The 25,989-nt window shown below is 35.8% G+C and overlaps 2 protein-coding genes across 4 annotated transcripts in view; one reads left to right on the forward strand and one right to left on the reverse strand.

The window, feature by feature from the left end:
* On the reverse strand, positions 1-24,406 carry TIMP4 (TIMP metallopeptidase inhibitor 4). Of its 2 annotated transcripts, XM_025154764.3 has the most exons (6): positions 24,275-24,406; positions 24,095-24,190; positions 7,442-7,539; positions 3,465-3,579; positions 2,694-2,818; positions 1-2,546 (listed from the first exon to the last, which is right to left on the reverse strand). In XM_025154764.3, coding segments are annotated over exons 1-6 (633 nt in total). In that variant the 5' UTR covers positions 24,276-24,406; the 3' UTR covers positions 1-2,348. The 2 variants fall into 2 exon arrangements, with proteins under 2 accessions (XP_025010532.2, XP_001232059.2); XM_001232058.7 differs by having other exon boundaries at positions 24,095-24,406.
* SYN2 (synapsin II) overlaps positions 1-25,989 on the forward strand; it is a 145,030-nt gene that overhangs the window by 66,631 nt on the left and 52,410 nt on the right. The gene's annotated exons all lie outside the window — the stretch shown is intronic.

The raw sequence follows: 25,989 nt of genomic DNA on the forward strand, positions 1-25,989 counted from the left end.
TTTGATTTTCTTAAAATCTTTTCTTGAAATATTTATTGATGTGGAAAAAAAAACCAAAACGAAACATCTTTTTATCAACCATTATGGGAAGTTTGGCAAGATTTGTGTTCAGACAGAAATCAAACTGGACAGCCAATAATTTTGAAACACTTCATATTGAATATTTTATGGCAGATCAAATATAAAATGTTTTAAAAACTCATTATAACATACAATTCATGTTATAGTTTGTTCATAAATACTGAAGAAAACATTTATTTTTACCATGTCTACAAAGAAGGCAGTGAGAGTTTGGTTAGTTCAGTTTAAGGTCTACCTATTATAAAACTGAAAGAGAAACAGAACTGTGTTTAATTTAAAAGCAGAAAATATCTGTTCTCTGCTGAGTGATATTCAAAATGCACCGTTACATCAAAATATTTTAGGAAACAAATGCTATACTGTCCACATGTGAAACATTAACTTGACATGTGCTTGATTTGGACCTTGTATTGTTATTAAGCTTTTGCAGACTTGTCTATGAATTGTTTTGGTTTGACAGGAGGAAATTATGCCTGTTTTTTTGTTGTTGTTTTTTCTTTTTTTTTAATCTGTCTGTAAGCTGTTAATATAAATGCACAGCAATAGCAGCGATTAGCACTGCCAGTGTTGTCTTTGCAATATCAGTTCCTTATTGGAAGAAAAGTGGCCTTCATATTTCCCTTAGGTAAGTCGTTGTGTACACACGCATATGTCAATGGCTGAAACTGGACACGTGGTAATCTTTTGTTTGTCTTCAGCAAAACAGAAAACTAAATGGACGTTGTATCTGGCAGCACAAATGTATGATGTTTTAATTTAGGACTGACTGTAAATAAAAAGTGACAGGCAACATTTATGTCCCTACTAAGGGACATAGGCGACTCTCCCTCAAAGGAATAATGCTGAGTGTTCCTGTTGGTTTTGCAACGTTTGCAGTTCTAAATTCCTATGTGAGTAGTATGAGAGAGTAATCCTTAGGCAAAATTGGAATGATTTTCAAGAAACCCAATAAAGATAACTAGATTATAACGTAGGATCCATAACTTGTATCACTGTTCTTATCCAGTTTCTAAAACATGAGCACTACTTGAACAGCTGTCTAAACTTTGGCTCTTAATGAGACAAATTATGCAGTTTTACCACTGTGAATTGAGATGCTTTCATAAACTTAAATGTGTGTGAGATTGGCTACTAACTACAGTAATCAATTCTTAATAGTTAAAACCCTAAAAATAATGGAAGGCAAACTGTTGTAACTCTAGTATAAGTTCACGGGTTGCCAAACTCATTCCGACAGATTACAAAGGACATTCATGAATGAAAAGTCATTAATGTAAATTTATTATTAAATATGGTCAAATATTTGAGGGCTTTTTAGAAATCTCTTGCAGTGTAAGTTATTAAATATCTTGTGCATATACTTTTATATGAGTTTCTGAAACCAAGGCTTTAACAGTGCTGAAATCAAATGTCCTAGTCACATAATTAGAGAGGCACTATTAAGTACTACAGCTGCAGTGATGACAGATGTGGTTTCTGTAAACATGTAAGCAGTTTTCACCTGTTGTTATTTGTGTTGATTCCATAAAATGCTGAAGCATTAGAACATCTGCCTTTACTTTCCTATGGACTAGCTATACCTTGTAGAATATTGGGTTGGATATTGGGGTTTTGATTATCAAGTTTGTGTTTTAACTTAATTATCAATGAATGTTACAACTCTATAGTTAAAGAAACCTGTGACATAATTAACAAAAAAAAAAAAGTGGAGCACAGATTGTTTTAATCACAGAAGTGTTCAACTTGTTTCAAAAGGTAAGGAAAAAACAAGGATTTTTGAATCTTTTATAGCAGATTGTTAAAATACTTTACATATACACTGTACAATAATACTTTTGTATCAGAAGACTTTCATATGGGGGAAAAATAGTTCTATAAAACATTCATTCGTTCATCAGAACAATTTGAAATAAAACGTGGAGCTCTTTTGGTCTGTAGGTTAGCAGAAATAGGGGACAGATTTCTGACCATTCTTATGTTCTCATACATTCATATTGGTAAAAAAAAGGAAACTTGTTATGCCTTATAAAACACAGAGCAGCATTCTCAGTTTGAGCCTCTCTGTACAAAGCACATCTTAAGGAGTAGCTGTCTCCAGGAGCTTTGTTCCTCTTCTTGCCTGAGTGCAAATTCCAAAGACTTTAGCTTTACAGGACAATTTGTTTTTGTTTCTAAGCAATGGATACATGAGATGATAGCAGTTCAAAGCTGTGAGCGTGCAATTTTTGATGGAATTAGACTCCAAGGCTTTTTAGGAAGTGATCACTTTAAGGTTCGCTGATGTCAATAAACTCTTTCTCTGGGGGAGGGCCACCTCGGTACCAGCTGCAAGTGCCATCACTTCTCTTGATACAGGCGTAATGCTTGGCCTGGTGCCCGTATAGCTTTCTTTCTATCAGCCAGTCTGTCCAGAGGCACTCATTTGGTGCAGTGATTGAGCAGGGCACCATGTAGCAGGTAGTAATCTAAACGTGAAACAGTACATTAATTCAGTAAATTGAAGGTCTCTAAAAGAACAATAATATACATGGTGTGTTCCACCAGTGAAAAATGCTCTTTCCTGAGCATTTTCTTTAGCTCCACTACTAAAGAGTATTTTGTTCTATACTTACTTTGCAGCCACAGCCCATTTGATATCTCTGGTTAAGACTCTTCTTTTGAGACAAGGATAAATCATCCCATGGTTCAATGTAGTTGCATAAATGGATGAGGACTTTACCATCATTTAAAATCTGGCCTACAGCATGGAAAATAAGGAAAATAAGGCAAGCAAATGAAACTATTTTCTAAATACTGAACTAAATTGAAGTCAAAAGTTTGTAATTAATTGCACCAAATTTGTCATACTTCACAGTTTTTTCAGTGAACTTTATTTAAAATATCAACTATCCTCCTGAATAGATGCTAAAGATTTAACAAGGACATTTCTCAAAAATTGCTGATAATCTGCAAACAAAGGCTGGATGTAAATGAGATAATATCTTGGACAAGATTGCAAGACTCCATAGGTATATATACTTACAACACCAAATGTGGCATACCGTAGGTACGGGTTGTCTCACTAAATATGTTTGCATTCATAGGAAAACTGGTACTGTTGCTTTTAAATGAGTAATGATGGCAATGGCATAGTTCCTATTCACTAATTACTTAGTTACTGGCTTCAACTTCCTCTGAAACTGTTTTAAGATCTTCAGGTGAAGGATGGAAAGTATGCAAGATTGCATGTTAACTATAGCTTTATACAACTTGTCCATTTAATTCTGTTTGTATTAATTAGACAGCACAGAAATATATAGTTTATTTTTTCAAAGTTAGTGAAATTTGACATTGAGCATTTACCTTTTTTTTAAAAGAGGTACATTAGTTTTGTTGTGTTTTACCTGTCAAAAGGTACTGTTTTTTGTTGTTTGCTTCTAGTTTCACTCCGCAGAGTGATGAATCAAAAGGAGTATAGACATACTGGACATCCTTGAGCTTTTCAAATCCTTTAAACATCTGAAAATTATCAGAAAGTGAAAGTCAGAGAGGGAAAAGAAACATGAAAAACTGTTGCAAGCAACAACTGAAATAAGTATATGGTTCACCTTTTGGGAAAAAAAAGGCTCTGAAGTTTGAACTTCTCTGAGAAAATACCAACTACGAGGCCTCATCTCTACATAAAATGAATTGTCTGTTATTTTAGAAGGATATTAGGCCTTAAAAAAAATCATTTTAAAATCTGATTTTTTAAGTGTTTTTACTGGCTCTCTAAAGCTTTCATTATATTCTACTCATGTCTCCCATTTAAAGAATGAAACAGACACAGCACTCATCTTAAACAAGATGGTGCAGTGTTGAATCTTTAAAGATGAAAAAATTACTGATATATTTGCATGGAAAATCTTATCTTGATCAGTATGGTGTGCAACTTGAAGAACATAAAATGTGCTAGGAAATGGAGCACTGTTCCTATACTCTGTCAGTAAAGCATACTGTTTTTCCACATCCAGTTGATAATTTTGCCCCACGCAACCTTCTCTAACAACTGTTAGAAAATGAGAGCTAGCTCTTAGAATTTCTATCCTGCAGCACCGAAATGGAGAGGTTCAGAACCAAAGCCCATGCAATGTTCAGATTATCTGCTCCCTAACCAACACTTCCAGCTCTGGCTAAGTGAACCTTTAAAAGACAGAAATAAAATTAGTTATGTCCAAATGTGAGACAGAACCATAAGACACTAATCAACTTCAGAAAGCCTGTCATCACCTAATATGACATAACTGAAGCCCCAGCGCTTGAGGGGCCCTGTTTTGTTACATCATGCTGTGTTGACAGCTGTGGACAATTGCAAGGTTCACAGCTCTCATGGGCAAGCTCTCTCTGTTGCAGCTGGCCTCCCTGGAAAATACATTCATATTACTCAATTTCTCTCCAGAGATTTAAATAGTACAGTGTGCTACAAAATACACAGTAATATGTTAGGTTTTTTTGAAGCCTTATTTATAGAATTATAAAAATAGTCAAAGGTGTTGTCATTGCTCTTCCCATCCAAAAACATTAGGCACTCATTTGAAATACTTAGTAAAAGAAGAAAAGATACTCAAAAGGAAAAAAAAATCCAGAATAGCAACTAAAAACAAACAAAAACAAACAAAAAAATCCAGCATCCTGCACAGAGCTACAGTGAAAGTAATAGAAAATGTGTGTAATGATGAAGGACAGTGTGTCTACTTTTATTAGATAGAAGCTGAATGTAAATGATCTTCTCAAGAAGGTGAAGAAGCAGAAAGAGGCCGTGTGTGCTGCAGAGAATCTGCCTCATAGCTAAAGCAGAGCTCCAGTTGGAGCCCCAGGCCTTCCTCACTCCCCATAAAAGTCTTTGATTCCTGTCATCTTTGGAACTCGAATCCCTTGCTTCTGTTACACTTAAATCTAAATCCACCTTATTTGGGGTATAGTAGACACAGAAGTTTAGTACAGAGTAACTGCGTGAACTGTGCAAGCATCCTGTGTGTTCACTTTCAGAAACCTTAGACTGGAATACATTTTATGGTAGGATGTAACTTTATGTGAATAACTCACTATTTGATCTAAATTATCTTAAGAGCCATACAAGGACAACATAAATTTATGTAATATACATGTATATGCTTATCTGTACATGAATCAGTAGCAACAAATATTGGAGATCTGATCAATATTTAAAGGAGCATTTTGAGTTTTGCTGAAGGTAGAGTTTGGTATTAGTTGAATAAAACTATACAATAAGTGAGGAACAGCCATAGGCCCTCATCAGGTTGTTGTTTGTTTGTTTTGTCTATGATATTCCAGCTCTGATTTATCTCTGGTTTTGAGATAGATATTTGTTAAACCATTTGTTAAATTTTTACCCTTCTGTTTAGCTCAGTAAATTGTATTTGATCTTCTCTGTCATTTTCTCCGAACTCCTGAAAGTGTGGATGCTTTCTGAGTAAATGGCTAGGATGGCTTGACCCAGTTCTACCTTCTGATATAATGCATTTATATCTGATGTTCTAGTAGGACTTTGTTGAAGGAAAATGCACAGAGGAATTAGAATGGAAAGATGTGAACTCAATAACTAGTCTGTATGGATACTGACACTGTCCTGCTGAGGTATGCAACAGATCAGTACACAGCTATTGCTTTAAGATTTTAGAATACTTTTTTAAACGACTTGTGTTACTTTCAGGGCCTAAGGCATGTTCCCATTATAACAATTGCATTCTTCTATCTTATTTGTTTTCCGAGACTTTTCAGCCATATGAGGGCTTATTTTCTTAGCTTTCAAACAACATGCATCACTATAAAGTATACAAATTATTATGTTTAGTTATCAGCTTGAACGTCATCTCATACTCCCACTGTGCACAGACCCTGCCCTTTTGTAAATGAAGTCAGCTTAATTCTTTCAGAGGGATTCCATCCGTGCAGCTTGCATGGAATATACTTAGTATACACTTGTATATACCACTTTCACTTGGTATAAGGTGTTGATATCATGTAGAACATTGATATCTTAGGTGTTACCTCACTATGATAATATAGGACAAAATATTGCTAAAGCCAATAGCACTGTTTTTATATTCAGATGGCTCCTCAGAATATGCACAATTACCAAGTCAACAATAACAATGCAATGAAAGCAAATATTCAAACTGCATATAAATCATGTATTTTCTTCTCACTTTAATATAATGCTGTAAATATTATCACCATGAATGAAAATGAAATAAATTTACAATATATATGGCTTTTAAACATGCCAGCTTGCATATAAGAAATGAATAAAGCCATCATTGCTCAATTTTAGTATTTCTGAAAATGAAAAAACCATACTGAATATTTCTGTCCAGAAATATCCATCTTTTAATTCTAAACCAAAAATATTGGTTTTAAAATAAGAGGACTATATATTTGGTAACAGCAGTAGCATAAAACAGTCACACTAACACTACATGTCAAATTCCACAGTGAATAATATAAAAGGAGAGCAACATTTTCGCAATTTATAGTTGAAATAAAATGTGATCTCTACAGGTTCTGTGAAAATGATGAATTCTTCATCATGGAACTAAATCACTGGTCTGGAAGAACTCCACTAAACCTAATGGTGATTTTTTGAACAGCAAAATATTGATGTAAGTTTAGTTTTGCTAGCATTTCTGTAACAGATTACATGGCCTTCTATCTCATTAAAACCATTAGAAACAATTAAAAAGATGGTACAATATGATAGATTAAGAACATTAATGAATGTGTCCCCTTACTGGAGCTGAAAAAATAAATGGAAAAATCCTATGAGATTCTGAATCATTTTATTTTGTGCACTCCCATTTGCTCTCCTAGCAGCATTCACACAAATTGATTTTTCTTTGAATAGCAGGGAAGGAATTCTGCTTCTGCATATGCCCGTATTCACTTGTGAAACGTGCTCTCTATTTCAGCTGGAAATGCTTTCCTGCGCTCAGAAAATTTCTATCAGCCAGTCAGAGTTGCAATACCATGATGCAATGTTAAGGGGCCAAGCATTCAGTAGAAACAGAAAATAAGCAAAGGCAGTGAATGCCACTTGTAAATTTAAGTATGTTTTCATACAGCTTTCATAAAGCAATTTTGAATAAGAAAAATTATTTAAAAATATGCTCATTTAGCAAATAGATGCCTCGCTGATATTCATAAGTTATCAATTTTTTTTTCCTTTTTTGTCAACCCTACTCTTAATTCTGTGTACTTCACCTATGTCTAACCTTGATACCAGCTGGATCCTTTTCCAGCTTTGAGCATTTGGACCTAAACTGTAGCAATATACAGAGGTTATCAGTATTGAACTTCAAATTAGCTGAGTGATTCCATGTACCTTTATTTGTTTGATTTCATACCGGATCATTTTGTGGGTATCGAGAGGATCGTCGCTGGCAGGAACCACCTTTTCACTGGATATTTTTGCTCGAATCACTATAATAGAGGGAAAAAAAAAGTTAAATGCAAATAAGCATATGCCTGATTTCACAAGTAATAGCTTGAATTCTATTTTTCTTCTATTTTTATTGATTTTAGCATTTTTATTTACACTAGCTAGAAATAAGTGTTAAGCCATGTCAAGCAAGTTAAAGGCTGAAAATAAAAACCAATGGTCTGCCTCTTAAACAAATACCTTTGGCAGAAATATGTTCAATTTCTTAGATATTTTCTGGTACTTAAGGCCAAAATTTTTCAAAGTTCTTAATGCTACCCTTAAGATATCCTTAAGTAAAGCAAAGCTGCTAAGCTGATTCTGGTTATGGCTGCTATGATTCTGGAAATCTGATATAAGTTACCCCTGAGTTTTGATAAAATTGTCCTTCAGGTTGCTAATAACATGCTAAAATCTGCGGTCATGAAATGCAAAGATAACAATTGTGTTGCATTCACTTTCCTAAGACCATAGATTTTAGCTTGTTTTTACCAACCTTAATTGCATAAGTCTGTAGAATTGAATTATTTTCTTTCTTGACACATTTCACTTATTTCCTATTCTTAAAACAAGGAAAGGAAGAAATTCTATGATAGAAAAATAGTTTGTTCTCTTACCAATGTTTATTTTGTGTCTCTCATCTATATTGTTTAAAACATACCAGGAATATTTGGCACAGGGAATAAAAGCATACTAATAATATGGTATATTTCATTGAGCCCAAAGTTTTTCTAGGGACTTCCACCACCCCAGAATTATTTCTAGTCCAGTTTTGGCTTGGCTCTGGATCACTGTTATTGTATTTTCTCTGCAGATGTGCTACTTGTTAGAACAAGCTGTATCTCCATGGAGAGAGAGTGGCACAGGCCTTGGCAATTAATAATCCAACCCCACTTCTACTCTAAATCTACCTTACAATTGTGCAGAGATAGGTCTATCCAAGGATGTCTGCGTTTTTTGAAGGGAACAGTGGAATTCCCTTTCTCTGTCATAGTTATGCTTCTTCATGCGGGTATCAGAGACCAGAAATTATTCTTCAGCATTAGAACAACTTCCAGACTCCATGAGATGTTGTTCTAGAGTGTGTCCATTCTTATAGTGAAATCCTCATACTTCTTGTTCTCTTCAGAAAATCAAGCTGATGTGGAGGAAATCTTCTTTTGCTGTCATGCTCCCTCTCATCTCCAACAAATTTGTTCAGTAAATTAACTAAGTAAAAGGAATAAGAAACCCAAACCGCGATTTTTCTTACAGCCAAATAGAGGTCAGTTTCGTATAAAAGTGGGCAATTCTCATTTCCTCACTTATTAGCAGAGCAAACTAGATGTAAAAATCAACATGGTGCAAATGCCTGCAGCTTCAAAGCTGGAGTCCTCCATCTTTTGGCAAAGGGTTCCCTCCTCCCAAGCCATTCAAACTCTTTAAAAGACCTTTAGATTTACTGATTGGATTGAAAGGAAAGAGTTCTTTAAAGTATGAGCAGCAAATTCTTCATTTCAAATAGTAAGTGGCAGCATCTCTGTAATCATCTGCAGATGTGTTATGTTCCCACAAATTAACAGTACTTCTAAGTGCTTTGATCTACTTCCAGACAAAAAGTGTTGTGGATTGTTTGTGCTATACTGATGGAAAGGTCAGATTAGAATCGTGTTCTGTTTTCTGTTGTTTTCTTTACAGCAATACTTCGTAAGGAAAGGTTTTAGCATAAAAAAGCTCATTCAATAGAAGGTAGGAGGTGTGACAACAGTTAGAATTTAGACCTATCGTTTCCTCAGTATCACAGCATGTTTTATATGCAGAAAATATCTTCTTTCATATTTACTGCAAACATGTAGGATAATTAAAACTACTTTTCCCCTTTTGCTTAATATTGAAATATTACTAATGTTCATATTTGTATTAAATTGTTGTTAACATCTTACAGGAGCGTTACAGGGGTTAGCTACCATACCTCAAAGAGTCTCCATGGCATTATGTAAGGCAGTTTGTCATTATGAGATCTTTTTGTGGGTGTGTAGAGAGAAAAAAAGAGTGAAAAAGAAAAAAAGGAAACTTGTTTGTTTAAGAGAGAGCTTCCAGATGGTGGAATTAGACCTAACTGAGATGTATTTTTTTTTTAATGACAAGAAAGTTTTTACATTAAAGGATGTCTAAATCTTTAGTTATTTTGGTTTTACATTTCTCCTGAAATCAGATTCAAGCACACACAGATCTTTTGGGGCCTTTTAATCCTCCTTATTTCTTTCTGTTCTTTGATTTTTATTTTTTTTTCCCAATCAGTCCTTTAGCTGTCTCCTAAGACCTCTGATTCATGTGGTTGCTTCTGTTTTTAACCACAAGCACTTCCTGATTTAGCATTCTTGGGCCCAGCCATCTCCTTTTCACTCATGGTTCAGAGAGTGGTTATAACTTAAGATTCCTCCTTGTCTGTACTTCTTTTCAGTAAATGGTTTCAGCTGTACCATTGCTGGGCTGGCTTCTCTTCTTGGCTGAGAACAACCTCTGCATGTTTTGGGCAATAATTTCATTTTATTTCTCAGACGGTTGTTGGTTCCATATGAGAAATTCCACGTGAAATGCGTATTTTATATTCTAATGCCAATAATTGTCTGCCTCAAATTTGTTCACCATTAAAAATATAGGATGAATTTCTAGAGACATTCATGCTAATATTTCAGTAGTGAGAGGCTGCATTTATGCAGTGCTCTCATGTTTTGTAACTCATGGTATTTTAAGAAATATTTTGTGTTCTAAGAAACGTTTTGTAGCTGAAAACTGTGTTGGGTAACTGAAATAGAAATGAATGTGATCAAAGCTACGCAGGTGATCAGTTAGAGCCTCAAAACAAGAATCCTAATGGCAGCTATTGGCTCCCACTATCATGTTGAGTCCAAGCTGTTAAGTTGCTGCCCCTCTAAGCAGCTGCATTAGGGTCGTATCATATTGCACTTATAGGAGGGCACTGCTCTATTTAGTAAATCAGCTTGGCTATTGCACATTTATTATTAGATATCTATGAAGGATATTTTTTTCCTTCTTTCCTAAATAATATCTTCCATCCATTTCTACATCAATGAAAGGTAATTTTGAATTGCATAAAGGACAGAGCTTACTTAGCATAACATCAGATATATTTCTATTTAAACAAAAGAAGTGTTGGATTTTATATAATGCAGGCATGTTCAAAGTTAAAAAGTTAGGCATTAACCATGTCTTTTCTAATACTGTGTGGTTTCTCTCTGAAATCAGATACAGTAATTGTTTCCATGTACACAAATGTTACCATCACCTCATCTAATAGGAGGCATTTTATGTGCATTGACTTTTAAATATATAAACCTAAAAATAAATTTAAAATAACGCAATGGCCAAGAAGAGTGCAAATTGTAAGGATGGGCGGATATGGAGGCAGACACTTGGAGCTTTGAAAACTTTTATCATCTCATTGTTCTCTACAAATGCTATAGCTGAACTCCCTGGACAAAGTTATCAACATTGTGAAGATCAAAGTAATATGAGAAATATACACTAGTATTTAGTTATCTTATTTAAGTTGGGCTTAGTTCAGTAATTTTGTTTCCGGGGTGTAATTTCCAGAAGACTGAACTATTTTTCTTCTGATTAAAAAACAACAACAACAACAGCAACAAAACAATTGTAAAGGCAATTGGAATAGCAGTAGATGTACTTCCTTTAATTATAGAAATATCCACCAAGTGAGGAAAACATGTAGCCACACCCTTCTCAGATGTGTCAGGACAAGAAAACTGGCATGAGTTGCAACTAGAAAAACTGCAATTTAGAAAAACATGGGGGGAAATTACAGCGAGGTGTCGAAGGGGTTGTTGATGTACACAAATATTGAGAGCTTATGGTAGAAAATAATTTGCAAGGAAAAGAAAAGGAGAGAAAAGGGTGTGGGAGGTGGAGAGAAAAGGGGGAGGGAAGTGAAAGAGCTCTCCCCTATGGCCAGACAAGAAGGGAAGTGACAATCTCTGAAACAAATGTCCAGCCTGGGCATCCAGTGCAGCTGGTGATAATTTTCCCATAGTAAATATGTAGTTGTCTACAAGACCTTCCTGCTTGATAATAATAGTAATATTGATACAATGATATGGGTAACACTAAATGGAGCCTGCAGTATTCAGGAGCAGATGTTGCACACAGACTGGTTGGAGATTTGTGCATGTATGTTACTGTATCATGTTTCTCTAAATAACTGTTAGCTACTTTGTTATTCCCTGCTTTGTTCTAAGCTAAACTGAATAACAAAACGGGTAAGTGCAAGTCTTGTGCTCAATACAGCATCTTCTGTAAGAATTTGTCATACCAAGAGCAGCAGGGTTTGCAGTTGCAAAGGCAAAAGAATGGCAGTGTGAGCCCAGAACAACAGAATGAGAAAGGGAAAATTCTTAAGATTCATTTAATTTTCTAAAATATGTGGAATGACTTAAAAGCTGTTCTTTCTATCTATCTGACTTCTGATGCCTGAGACTTAAATCAAGCTGTTGCCAGATGCTATTGCCCTGGTACTCTTGTAATGCTCTTGTATTGTCCCCTAGGGAGAAGGAATAAGTGGCAAACAGGAATATAATTATTTGTATTGTTCTGAGGGTCGTTTGAGGATGGCATTCCAGATATATACGGGAACAGATAAAAGAAAGCAATTAGACTTACATAGAAGAGAAAACAGAGTGGTGGCGGTTGTTGGTTGGTTGGTTTGTTTGTTTGTTTGTTTTCCCTGAAATTATGTAGCAATCCACATATGCAGTATGAATAAAGCAGAATTGTGGACACAAAATATGTAAGGAATTGGTAATTCTACCTTCAAATGAATTTAAATATTAAAAAAGTCCTTCTACCAAAGGGGAGTGGGAAGGCTTCTTATGAAATATTAGTTAAAGTAGTTACGTTTTGTATTTACACTCTTTTTATAATCCCCACTACGAACTGAGGGTTATCTTCCTTCTTAGTTGGGTATATCAAAATCGAAATTCCTGATTAATCCTCAGTTTACTTGATATTAATTCTTATTGGTGCCAGTACAAATTTGGACAACCTGATAAAGACATGCCTGTCTGTTTTTAAGAACGTAGACTCCTCACTTAAATTAACTGTAACAGCAGGGACTATGTCTGCTGCTTTTTAATGACCCAAACTAATAAGTAATACTATGCAGTGCCAGCATCATCATAATAATGGTATGGTTTAATACGTTGCCCTCATCCTGAGATGTTTAAGGCCTTTTAAAAGTGAGTCCTTTAACAATGAATATTCTGGTTTCTTGGTTCATGCTGAGGGATTTGCCAAGTAGTATCTCATAAAAATGCCATTTTTATCCTGTTGCCATTTATAATTTCCTTCATTTCTCTCTGCTCTTACTCCAAGAGCCCTAACCCTCGTGCTGAGTTCATTTCACGTATTTTCAGCTGAGATGGCCTATATTGTATGCAAAATAAGACTGAATTGTGTTTTCAAAAACTACTCTATGCTTTATTGCTTCTGTTATTTGGTTTTCAACGTAGAGGCAGTTTAATCCTTTGTCTATATCTACAACAGGTAACCTGAGTTAAATCCAAAGGTACCTTGCACTTGTGGAAATTGACTCAGATTATTTGTGATCTTTCAGAATTCTGTTGTTGCAAATTTAGTGGAACACTGAAAGTGCTTTGTCTTTCGTTCATGTACTCATTTTTAATTTCTTTAAAGAAGAATCTAGCAACCATGTGGTCAAGGTTCTATCTTTCTAAAGCAAAATACATCTATTTCATTTAGTTCTATTTTTTATATATATATATATTTTATGGTTTATGCTGGCCATGATTTCCTCTATGGCAAGCAATTCCACTAAGAAAGACCACTTTTGCTGTAGTTGTACAATTAGTGTACTCTTGATTGCCTTTTTTTTTTTATCTTTTAATCTAATTGATGGCCACCATCACCACTCTGAAAAAATAGTTTAATGTATTTTTTTCTTCCTGTACTGAAGTGCCTGGATTCTAGGATGGGGGGAATAGAAGCTGAGTCTAATCTGAAGGAAAAGCGGTGTATTTTGTCAAAGTGGTTCACGTAGCGTTGGTGGGAAATGAAAGAGGACTCCCATATTATAACAGTTGAGCTACCAAATCATTAACAGTAACACCAGTTTGAGATACAACAATACACCATTCTGAGAATAAATATAACAGATCTGATATCTGATGCTGTCATAGGCAAACAGTGTATGTTCCACGTAGTTTTTGCCTTTCATGCTTACAATGTAGAGGTGAATGCAACAGTTCTTTTGCAGCACTGATTTCTGAACTATCATGCAAGCCTCTAGTTGTTGCAGACTTCAAGAGAGAGAAGGATAATCACCTCAGTGTATCTGTTGAGATGCTAGTTCACCTTTATTGTTTTCTGAGTGGAAAACTAAGATTAAATACCTATACTTTCTGTTTTCTTTGGAGAACCAAACACAATGCTCTTGAATAATCTTTAAAAATCTGAAAAAAGAGCAAGTGTGTTTAGCAAACAGCTTATCTATCAATGTAGATTTCAACAAGGCTGATTAGCAAGCAGCAGTTTCATTTCCAAACAGTGACCTAATTGAAACTGTTGTACTGGTTCAATTGTAAAGAGAGTGCAGCAGCAGCAAAACTTGTCCAATACTGAGTGAAACTCGAAGCATCTTTTCCTCCGCATTTGTATTTTTTAAATGTAGGTATGCATTGTTAATAATCCCTTTCTCCACAATTCCTAGAACAAAAGCCACGGAATCTATATTTCAAAAGATGCGTATGTTAGATAGGATGTGAACACAGCCTTTTCCTCCTTTGTATTTTAGTTTTCTGATATTCCATTAATAAATGTTCACAACCATCTGTAAAATAATTAGATCAATGGTACCATAATCGACTGAAACACACTTTTTGAACATCACAAGAAAAAAAAACAGAGCTTGATAGACTGTCGGGACAGAGAGGCTTTGGATCACAGATCTTTTGAATAATATAATTATAGCAGTCTTTTGTCCTCTGCTCTATGGAAACACTCTAGAAGAACATTGCCTTGTTTTGTTTATGTTTCCAGTTGCATGAGAAGGTAAGTGTGGTGAGATAACAGTATTATGTGAACAGAAAAATCAAATCCTTCTAAAATTTTACTACTTGGTCTGAAGGAGCCCCAGGGAGATTTTTGAAAGGGAGGTTTAATTTAAAACTCAAGAACTGAGCCAAACCTAAGTTCTATTAATTCAGTGTAAAATAGAAAACAGAGCCAAAGATGATGGATAAACCTATATTATGCACATTGAGGACAAAGATCACATGATCTAATTTAATATTAGCAATATTGGTATTGCTAACAATTATGGGTTCTTCTAACCAATTAACGTTGCTGCTGTGTAAATGTTTTGGTTACACCTTTCTTCTCTAGGTGATGAACTACAATTTTTTAGTATCATTCACTGCTATTCATGGTGTTTCTGTTTAGAAAATAACAGCATTCCAAAACTCACCTTCCTGAAAAAAATACATATCCTTCTGAAGTCTCTAAAGCAGAAACAAATAATTGTTATATCACTATTTCATACGGGTACTAATTTGCACTGATTATCAACTTTTTTCAACATAAATGCTTTGCAGACTTTGATTATTGTGCTGTGTTTTATTAGTGGTAGTTCTAGTCTGCATCTAAAATGCATTTCTTTTGAAGCTCATTAGGACTTTCTGGTAGGTCAGGATTTTGTGAGTCCCTGTGTGTTTTTGGCTTGGGATGCAAAAATTCCTTGTGTTGAAGGGAAGAGTTGATTTAGTTTGGCTTCCTTGTTAAACCAGATTATGCAGTCCTTTTATTGTTATTATCAGAAGAATATATTCAATTTGTAAGAGCGAGGTTTTTATAAACATTCACATGGAAGAGGTGATTTTTTTAAACAGATATGCACTAGTCTTAACTTATTTATTACTTAAAAAACAGCATGATTTCCTAATGCTGTTCAAGGTCACTTTTATTTTTCTGCACTGTTTTTACAGCTGCTACTCATGTTACCAGAAATATTTCTCTCTACTTCACGAGCCTCAAATACCACCACATCATTTGACTAGTAATCAACATCTGCCTAATTTCAGCTGAAGAATAACACTCTCTTTATACTCTGAAGTCTGTAGAACAACATACATCATGTTATTGTAGATTTCCATTCATGGCTGCATACCTCTTCCTCCATGCGGAAGAAACCCCGTACTGTTGAAATACTTTTTAATGAGAAAGTTAGGGATTAAAATTGCTAGATTAATAGGATTAAGAATCTGGCAGTATTTTACGGTCTGTTTTATATTATTTAGTCATTGTTCATAAGCTTGCAGTTTGTTTTCCACACAGTGTATGCAGAATTATTTTGACATCGTGGGTTTTAATTTCTTATCCCTATAATGTACTGTTTTAAATAAAAAGATGGTTCCTATCTTGCACTTAGGTCAGCAGTAAGTTGCTATTACTAAGTTACTTTTAAATCAGTGAACTGCAGTAAGTGTGAGTTTTTAACTCGCAGAAAAACACTCAATTAGCTCAGTTGTATTTTTTTCCACTAAAGTCTACTTATTTTATAGTCATCACTTATGTTCTAATTGACAAGTTTTGTGCTCTCTGGATACGTCTCTTTAAGATTCTGTCCTGTTGCTCACTATTTCATGATGCCACCTCATTTTACAGCTTCAGCTTTAAAGCTGTCAGGAGTGCTGCCATAAAAATGTTCAATGAGCAAAGGAGAAGAGAGTGACAGCATTTTTCCAGACTGAGCCCCCATTTTCATGCTTAAATGGCAGGATTCTGAAGAACATTTACAGCAAATTGGAAATTATTTCTTAAAGTTGCACGACATTGAGAATGTATTCTTACACTGTGATTTGAAAAGAGAGTAAGGAAATTAGCTACACTGGAATTTTGAATTTAGTTCTCAAAATGTTTGCTTCTGTCTTAAAAACTGAAGTAGATATAAGGTTATTTGTAGCTTATTCTGTTAATAGCTCTTATTTCCAAGAGAAAATACTTTATCTAGCTAGTGAAGGAAACTTTACTTACATTCTGCCAAATGTTGTCTGCAAATGGAAGGAATTGATTAAGTACTGTCATTTATCCTTACTTGTTGAGGGTATTCAGAAAGAATTAGCCTGTTCCAGCCTGGGTAAATTAACATCTAGCTTCAGGCACAACGATTCTGTAAATCTCTCTGTTCTTAGTCTCTGATAAACTCAGAAGATTGTTCTTTTTCTTTCCCATAGCAGCACTCAATTCAATGAGCATGAATGTTGAACTGCTTTATTAAATATTCTGCAAAGATAGGTACAAATGCATGTAGTTGTAAGCAGTCATTAGCAGCAGAGCATCTTCACAATGACTGTTGCAATCCACTGCAGGAAAATTCACATCTGTTTTTTGGATTTTAGAAAGCATTTTGAAGTTTGGGGCTCCTGATGCCAAGAAACCAATATGTACCGCAATTATGATTTAATTCTAATACATAGGCATTCGCACCTTTGAATGGTTGCAGACCATTTTGAGAGCCTCTCTAAGTGCTTTAGGAGCTATTTAAAACTAAATAGCCTCCTGGATTTATGTAGTGTAGAATTTTAAAAGTTTAATTTCAGATATTATGAATGTGTACAAAAGTAAGCATAGCAGACAAGTAAGAAAAATTACTATGTATTTATTTCATGTTTATAGAAGTAAAGAAACATATCCCTTTTGTTTAACTGATTTTGGTAGGACACTGCACACCTTTGAGATGACAATAATCTCTTGCTTTTTTTCATATTCAGATTAATTCAGATAATTCAATGGGTAAATGTAATAAAACTCTTCCAGTGGCATGCTTTTTCAATGGCAGTGATACAAATAGCCTCAAAACTTCTTCCCTCTAATACTCTTAGTAGAAGCATGCTCAGGTGATGTGCTTTTCCTATTGTTTGTATCTGTATTTTTTCAAGGAAGAGAGAGAATTAGAATAGATAAAGCCTAATACATAATTTCTCGAATCAAACTTTACAATTCCTTGAACAGCAATTCAATTTTCATTTTTTCAGTTTTGCTAATTCTTTCCAATCAGTGCTGATTTATCCTATAAATATACCTGTGCATTGTTGTCACTGATTTTCACTCTAGAGGCAGAACATTCACACTCAGTTTGCTAGTTATGCCTCTAGAGGCAGAACATTCACACACAGTCTGCTGGTGATGCAAAACTGTGGGGAGTGGCTGTTACACCGAAAGGCTGTGCTACCATTCAGTAAGACCTGGACAGATGCGAGTGTTGGGCAGGGAGGAATCTGATGAGGTTTAACATGAGCAAGTGTAGAGTCTTGCACCTGGGGAGGTGCATGCAATAACTGCATGCATCAGTTCAGGTTAGGGGCTGAGCTGCTGGAGGTGAGCTCTGCAGGGAAGGACATTGGAAGGTCCTGGTGGACAACAGGTTGGCCATGAGCCTGTGGCCAGGAAGGCCAGTGGGATCCTGGGGTGCATTTAAAAAGAGCATGGCCAGCAGGTCAAGCGGGGTGATCCTCACCCTCTATTGGGCCCTGGTGAGGCCACATTTAGAATACTGTGTCCAGTTTGGGGCTCCCCAGTTGAAAATAGAAAGGTATCTCCGGGAACGAGTCCAGCGGATGGCCACATTGATGATATAGGGCCTGGAGCATCTCCTGTGTGAGGAAAGCTGAGCAACCTGAGTCTGTTCAACCTGGGGAAAAGAAGACTGAGAGGGCATCTAATTAATGTTTATAAATATCTAGTTCTGCGATTCTGTGATTGGTATCAAGCAAATAAGATCTGTCTCCATTTGGTAGACAGTAATATAAATATATAAACGCAATACAATAATATAAATACAGCAATATAAAATATAAATGCATATTATATGCTAAGTGCTATAATCTTTCCATGCTATGGAGAAGTCCAAAGGTGTTTAGACAACTCCAAGATGCAAACTGTGTGAGGCCCATCTCTGACAGTGAGGTGCCTGAAAGCATGATCTCTGATTCAGGGATCTGCCCAGGGTCTGAAATAGCCTTTGGTGAGGCCACATTGTCCATTCTCAAGCAACGATTTCAAGAGTAGGAATTTGAGCAGCTGAAGGAACAAGGATTGTTTAGTCTGGAGAAGAAACCCAGGGGAGACATTATTGCTCTCAACAACCCCCTGAAAGGAAGTTGTGGTGATGTGGGGGTTAGTTTCCTCTACCAGGTTACTAGCAATAGGATAAGAGGGAATGGTCTCTAGTTGCACCAGAGGTTCAATTGGATGTTAGGAAAAAGTTCTTCTCTGAAAGAGTAATCAGGCGTTGGAACAGGCTGCCCAGTGAAGCGGTGGAGTCACCATTCCTGGAGGCTTTACAGGAGTGTGTAGATGTGGCACTGAAGGACATGGTTTATTGGCATGGTGATAATGGGTCAACAGTTGGACTTGAAGACTTTTCCAATCTTAATGATTCTGTGATTCTTTTATGTTTTTTTTATGGGACTCTGTGGCATCCCTGTCTTCAGTGGTCTTTTATCATGTGATGTAAGTATTAACATTTGTGTGACTGTTATAGTAGTTAACACAAAGATTAATTACACAGTTGCTTAATTTTGTGTTACACTGTTCACAGCAAGTAAACACTATGAGATTAAGCATATGGTGGGAGCATATAACATAGTAAGAATAAAAGTCTTGTTTCACTGTTAGAATTTTTTTCCCTTAACTTGAAAGAAGTACTGTCTACATTTCTAATAGCTTTTCCAAAGCTGATTCTCCCCACGAGGCAAAACTACTTTCCACTCTAATATTGCACAAATTAAAATACTCCAGGACAAAATAAAATATGATATTGCAGTGAGGCAAAATTGTGTGGCATTGAACCATGAACTAATAATGTGATATTCAATAATACAGAAATCACATATTGCAATTTTACCCCCAGATGAACTGATTTTGAAAAATTAATTCTGGTGTATTTAGATTTTTTTTTTTTAACTTTTATTTTCAAATGTGATTAAAGTGTAATATATGATCTGGCAGATTTTGACAATGACTGCTCACAGTGATCTTCTGAGATTTTGGAAGGCTTAAAAGGCTGCCAAGCTTCAGCTGTAAAGCTTCCATCATGTTTTGAAATGTGCCACTTGTCCTTAAAGCTGAAGAATTCTTCTCTGAAGCTATATTACATATTTACAAGGGCTATTCTGAAATTAATGCCTCCTTATCTTACGTTGGCCCATAGTATCAGAGGCAGATGTTGGTATGGCAGTAGAGGTTGAACCTTCCCACCAACATTCCATTACATTTGGTTGCTGTGCTGCATATGGCAGCAGAGCAGCAGTCTGACAGAATGGTGTCTGACATGGAAGAACATATAAAGCGATGGGGTGTGACTGAATTCCTCTATGTGGAAAAAAATGAAACTCGTTGACATTCATTAATGCTTGCTGAAAGTTTATGGAGACCAAACAGCAGATGTGAGCACAGTGAGGCTGTGGGTGGTGTGTTTCAGCAGTGGCAGTAACAGTGGGCCACCTCCGCTGGTGCAGCTTGTTATGAGCATGGCATGCAGACTTTTGTTAATCACTGGCAAAAATGCAGAGCTAATGGTGGTGACTGCATTGAAAAATAATGTTCTGTAGCTGAGAACTTGCTCTATCAAACAGGGTTATTGTGTGTACCTGTTCTAGTTTCCATGGAAATAAAAGGAGGCATTACTTTCAGAGCAACCCATGTATTTGTACTTAAGACATTTTAGTTTTTTTATTTCTATTGCAGTGCGGTGCCAATATTCAGTTAAAAATATCGTTTTCGATAAGTTCTCAGGAAAAGAAATCCACCATAAAGTAGTTGAAATCAGAATGCAGGCATCAACTCTAAGGACAGGGCACCGGTGTGACCTATCTTAGGAGTGTAAAGTATTTACTTATTTGTCCTACTACTCAGAAAATAACCTTGCTTTTGCCTCAGGGGAGAATACAGCTTGAATTAAAAACAACAGACTTGAGAAAGGAATTAGTCCTCTCTATGTATATAATTTCTCTCCTGGTTGTGTAATTTGATGTGAACATTGGTTTAGAAGTGAGCTCATGAATTACTGAAGTCAGTGACAAAAGGGAAATCTTGATACCATTTGATCAACTCAGTTTCAGTCCTGGCTTCTCTCCAACATCTCAGAGAACATTTCTTATATCAGCTTGAAACTGTGGTGCCTCGTTACTGAATATGAAAAGTTAAACAGCCCATTCTTGTTGTGTTTCATTTCCATAAGGAAAAAGCTTCTTGATTTTTGGTGGGGCATGTACTTAGCATCTACAATTAGTAGTGCAGTACATGGAATTACTATTTAATAGATCTTCCATCTCCATTTCAGGCCAAAGTAATCAGAATTATAGGTGTTCTTTGAGGTTTGAAGGCAGTCAATGCATTTTAGGAGGATCTCAAAACTACTGAACACAACAGGAATGTATTTCTTTTTCTAATAGAAGATGTCTTTCTTCATGGCGCTAGGCACGTCCAATTGATAGAGATTTACCTCTCTTTGAGCTGAAATGTAAGACTACAGAGAAGTTCATGAGAAATTCTCAGATTTGTACAAAATCACACTCCCTTGTGGCTAAACAGGAGGATGAGCTACCACACAAATGGCAGGACCAGCATAACACTCATTATTTTCTGTCAGGATCTTCAACCCTATAATTGCTGCTCTTCCTATTGAGGACAACTACGTAACAGCTGCACTACTCTTCACTCATTTGCAGTTTTTATTTTATCCAGCATGACACCAGAACCAGAAGCACTCTCTTTTTCTATGTCTGTCGGAAATCCTATGATTTCTGTCAAGTTACTTAGTCTCTGTGGTAAATATTGAGTATTTTTAGAGTGTAAAATCACAAAATCCTCCTGACAGAAGTAGACAAAATGGCACAGTACTAATCATTTGATCAGAAGAAAATTGATAAGAGCTTGTGCCAGAATTTATTATTTGCCTGCTTTTTATCTTGTGTATCTCATATAGATGCTAACATTACTGAGTGCCTTCAAACGTTTATTTAGGGACTCAAGTAGTGCCTACAGATTCCATCCCCTCCACCTTACTCACAAGAGATCTTAAAGCAGACTTAAAAAGTTACAGACTTACAGTGAAACTGAGAAATTATGCAGTAACTGAATTACTTATCATGCTCAGTAACCCTAGGAGCAAAACTGAGACTTTGTCTCAGGTTTTACTTAATGTGAATCTTAGAGACATAGCATGGTTTCTTGGTTTTAGTATGTGATATGTTTTTATTCTGTAAGGAAATACTTGAATGTGTCTATGGGTACACAGATGAATGAACTAAATAAGTGAAAAAGACTGAATAGTCTCAGTAAGAAGCTGGATTGACATTCGGCTACTAATGATTTTGGTAGGTGAAGAGCCAATCTCTTTGTTTATTGATATTTTGGAAGTGCAGATATGTTGAAATTGAAGTAAAAATGTTGAAGTATATGTTTTAATTTTCTTAATCTTGAAAAGTGTAGGTATAAAAATTTTTTATACTACTAGCAGGAGAAATTTGACGTGTACTGCTGCACAGGATATTTAATAACATGGCCATTCCCATTGAAGAACCAGGCGGTGCAAAGGATGCAGGTGTGGCTTCAAACCTGCTTTGCTTCAAAAAGAAAGAACAGCTGCGGAGGCACTGCCCTGATTCCCCTTGGGGCGCTGCTGTGTGGGAAAACTCAGTCTTGTGCTGCCCACTTCCCCAGGCCAGCCCCAACCCTGGCACAGGGGCTGGAGAACCTGCCTTTGCCAAAGTGGTTAGTGGAGGCTTCTCTTATGCAGGGCAAACTGCACCACAGGTCTTCTCCAGATCCTTTGAAGCCATTTTGATCTGCTTAACAAGATGTACCGTGTCCAAGGCAAATCAAGGGATTCATCCATAAATGCTTAGATCAGGTTTTAAGTATTACATATGTGTAAGTGCATATATGTATGCATATCCAAAAATATATTTACAAATATTTATTTGATATATATATACACACATCTGTCAACTGTTTTTTAATATATAGAAATGCTATTTTAAAATATGGATGATAAACAAAGAGATCCATGATACAAGTATTCCTGAGGTGAAAAGTACAATTTACTTCAAAAAGAACAGGTATGTAAGTGAGAGCTTGAGCACCGAGTCCAAATATAAAGTAGTATTATTTTACAATCTTTTGTTTAAACATAATTAAAAGTATATATCTACCATTTCTAATACATATATAAGGGACCTTGTCGTAATTAGAATGGCCAGAATGAATTCCCTAAAGTATACAACTTGTTACAAGTATTGTGAGTTTCCTCTATATGGTGAAATTATTTATTTAGAAAACTCTCAAATCTGCTGAAAAACTTATTTTGGTATGTTTAGGAATGCAGCAGATTAATATCATTAACTGTATACATACAGAGTTAAGCTTCTGGAAGTACAACTTTATTTTCTTTCGCACCTGAACCCCAAGTTTGTAATGCCTGGTGTAGGTAACTCAATGAAAAAGATTGCTTAACACAACCAGATTAAAAAACAATTTAACTGATGGCCACAAATAGAGCTTGGAGTTTGTCATGGCTACAAAGATTTTCTGTCAGAGTATAAAAGCAATTAATCAGTATGCAGAAGGTATTGCCTGCCCCATAGAGATGCTAATTTTGTGACACTTTGGAAACTCATGTTCTACATTTACTGTTCACACTAGATGGAAGCTAACCAGCCTCAGCTTGAGCTAATGAAATCAAAAGACTGCAAAATGACACATTTTCCTATCCCCCTGCAGTATAATTTTGAGATCTTAAGTCTCTTTCTAAAAGTATTTTGACAGCCACAGCTTCGATTGAATATCATGACATACAGCTATCCTAAAGACTGGAAAATCCTATTTGTGTAGAAACCCTATAGCCAGATTAAAATAAATACAGGGCATATCAGTTTCCTGCCCAAGTATTTTTGGAAAATAACAGCAACAAAGTAAGATATTGTAGTGCAGCAGAACAAAGATCAAATATTTCAACATGCTGTCAATGGGGACTTTTTTCGTTTTGCTTTCCCAGAGTGCTGTAACAACTGTTGATATGCACAGTTACAGTGGATGTGCATTTAGATGGAGTAGTCTGCTATAGATACTGTGAACAGTCTGTTATAGATACTGTGAACAGTAAACATATAGAAGTCCACTTATTCTTTGCTGCTTACTCTAAGTTAGGAGCTAACATAGATGTTGTTTTTATGAAGGAAAAAAAAAAAAAGCCCACTAAATAATACAGTCATTTCAACAATCTGTTACCACAAAAAAAAAAAAAAAACCACCAAGAAAAACAGATCAGCTACTGCCACATTTTTCTTCCCATAGCCATATGTTTAAAAAGGTTGTCTGCAGTCATTTTGTTCTAAAATCCTCAGAGTCGAAGCCACATGGTTAAAAATATTTCTCTACAGCTGTACAAAAAAGAATGCAGCAGTTAGATGAGCTCCACTCGATTTGCTACCAGCAGTTCAAAGCACGTCGTTGTTAATGACTCACCTAAAGCAGAATCGCAGATGAGCTGCTGCGGATGAGCAGGGGCACAGCTGCACGCCTCCACCAGCTCCTGAATTCTGTGGGTCAGCAGCAGAAGCACTGAAAACAACAAGGTACTAAGTACAGGATTCATGCTGCCTTAAGCACAGCTAATCGGTCTGCCAAGAGAAAATGCTTTCTTACTGTTGATTTTTATATCTAAACTTCCTACAAACTATCTGATTTCTTCTGCGTCTTCAATTTCAGCAGACTTGGGTGGTTTAGAAAAGCCCTCTAATGCTCAGTCTGAGTATACGCTTATGTTAACTGACTTCTAATTTCCCTGACATAGGAACCTCTTATTTATGGCCCAGACACTAACTCGTAACTCCGCCTTCCTTTAAGGAAAAAGCACATCATTGGTGAAAGTTATTGCACCAGAAGTGAGATTACCTTAGTAAGCATTGCAACGTTGCTGTTATGAGTCAGTATAACTATTAATAATCAAGAGCCTTTACAAAAACAGCTTTTACGAGTATCTGCAGTTAATTTCATGATCCGTAGCAGAAAAAGATTTTTATCTTGATCTAGTAAATTTTCTTCCAGCCTGAATTTACAGAATAAATCTGCTGCCTTTTCTATTCTGGTCAAGTAAACAGCTGTCCTTCATTAAACTCTGTTTTCATTTGCAGTCCTTGGTCTTCCCCTGCACTTCTGTGCATTTTCTTAAGATGACATTCCTGTTTGCAGGCTGGACAGAACTTCATTCATGAAAAAGAAATGTTTCAATGCTCTATTTGTAAGAGTAGAACAATTAGCAGCTACAGGGAATAACGAATGAAAAATAAAAGCTGCAATAAAAGGCATTTTTTATTATTTTATCAAAGATTTAATGTAGATTTAATGTATGTTGGAGGCACAGCTTTTTCTCTGCATCAACACAGATCTGTATCTGCATTTTCTGGCTACTGTTATGCATGGAACACACATAAATTCCAAAGTTTGGAATTCTTTTTTCACCTTCAGATCTTTTGTTGATATCAGAGTCTGGATGTGTTCTAAATGTTATAAAGTAGTAATGTAGTACTCATAGAAGGCATAGATTGATACGGAGGACAGAACTTAAAGGATTGTATTTTTTGTCCCAATTCCAGTTTGAGAACTGAAAATTCAGTAATGTAATTTGAACCATTTTAGCCAGGACTCCTGGAAAGCTACTTTGTCAGGAGTTAGGTGTACACAAAGTAGTTTATTATCTTTATAGAAATGTGTGCATGTTCCACAGCAGAAGGTTGATTTTATTGTTAAACTGTAAGCGGTCATTTTGGCAACTAACAGGTTGCTTTGATTCTTTTCAGTCCTCTCCAGGTAGAAACTCGAGTGAAAAAAAATCTTCATTCTTACCTGGAGGAAACTTAATTTTTCAGGAAGTATTTTCACATGAATAAAAAGTTGTGAGGTTGAAACCTTATCCAGGAAGTTCAAGCTAACTTAAAACAAAGAAACAAAACAAACAAGCAGATATTTTAATGGCATCTGTGATTTATGGTCTGTGGTTGTAGGGCTACTGACATTCAGATCTCACTTCGGGTGGTCGGACTGGAAAGTGATGAAGGAATTAATTAAGACCCACTGACTGGTTTCCCAATAACTTCACATGCGTGGTGCCATAAACCATCCAAATAAGCCAATTTGATTACTGTTACAGTAAAATTCAAGTAATACAGTGTGCAGGGCTAAGCCTTCTCTTTACATTGATAATGCAGCTCTTCCTAGTTGGTGGTTAACCAAGGAAGGTATTGCATAAGGTTGTACAGAATAGCACATTAAGATAGCATACTCTCCATGTTTAGAGGAATGAAATCTAGTACAATCAAAATAATTGTACAGTCAAACTAAAATCATTATCCTTGTAAAAT

This window comes from Gallus gallus, chromosome 12 (assembly GCF_016699485.2).
Source record: "Gallus gallus isolate bGalGal1 chromosome 12, bGalGal1.mat.broiler.GRCg7b, whole genome shotgun sequence".
In the NCBI taxonomy this organism is placed as follows: domain Eukaryota; kingdom Metazoa; phylum Chordata; class Aves; order Galliformes; family Phasianidae; genus Gallus; species Gallus gallus.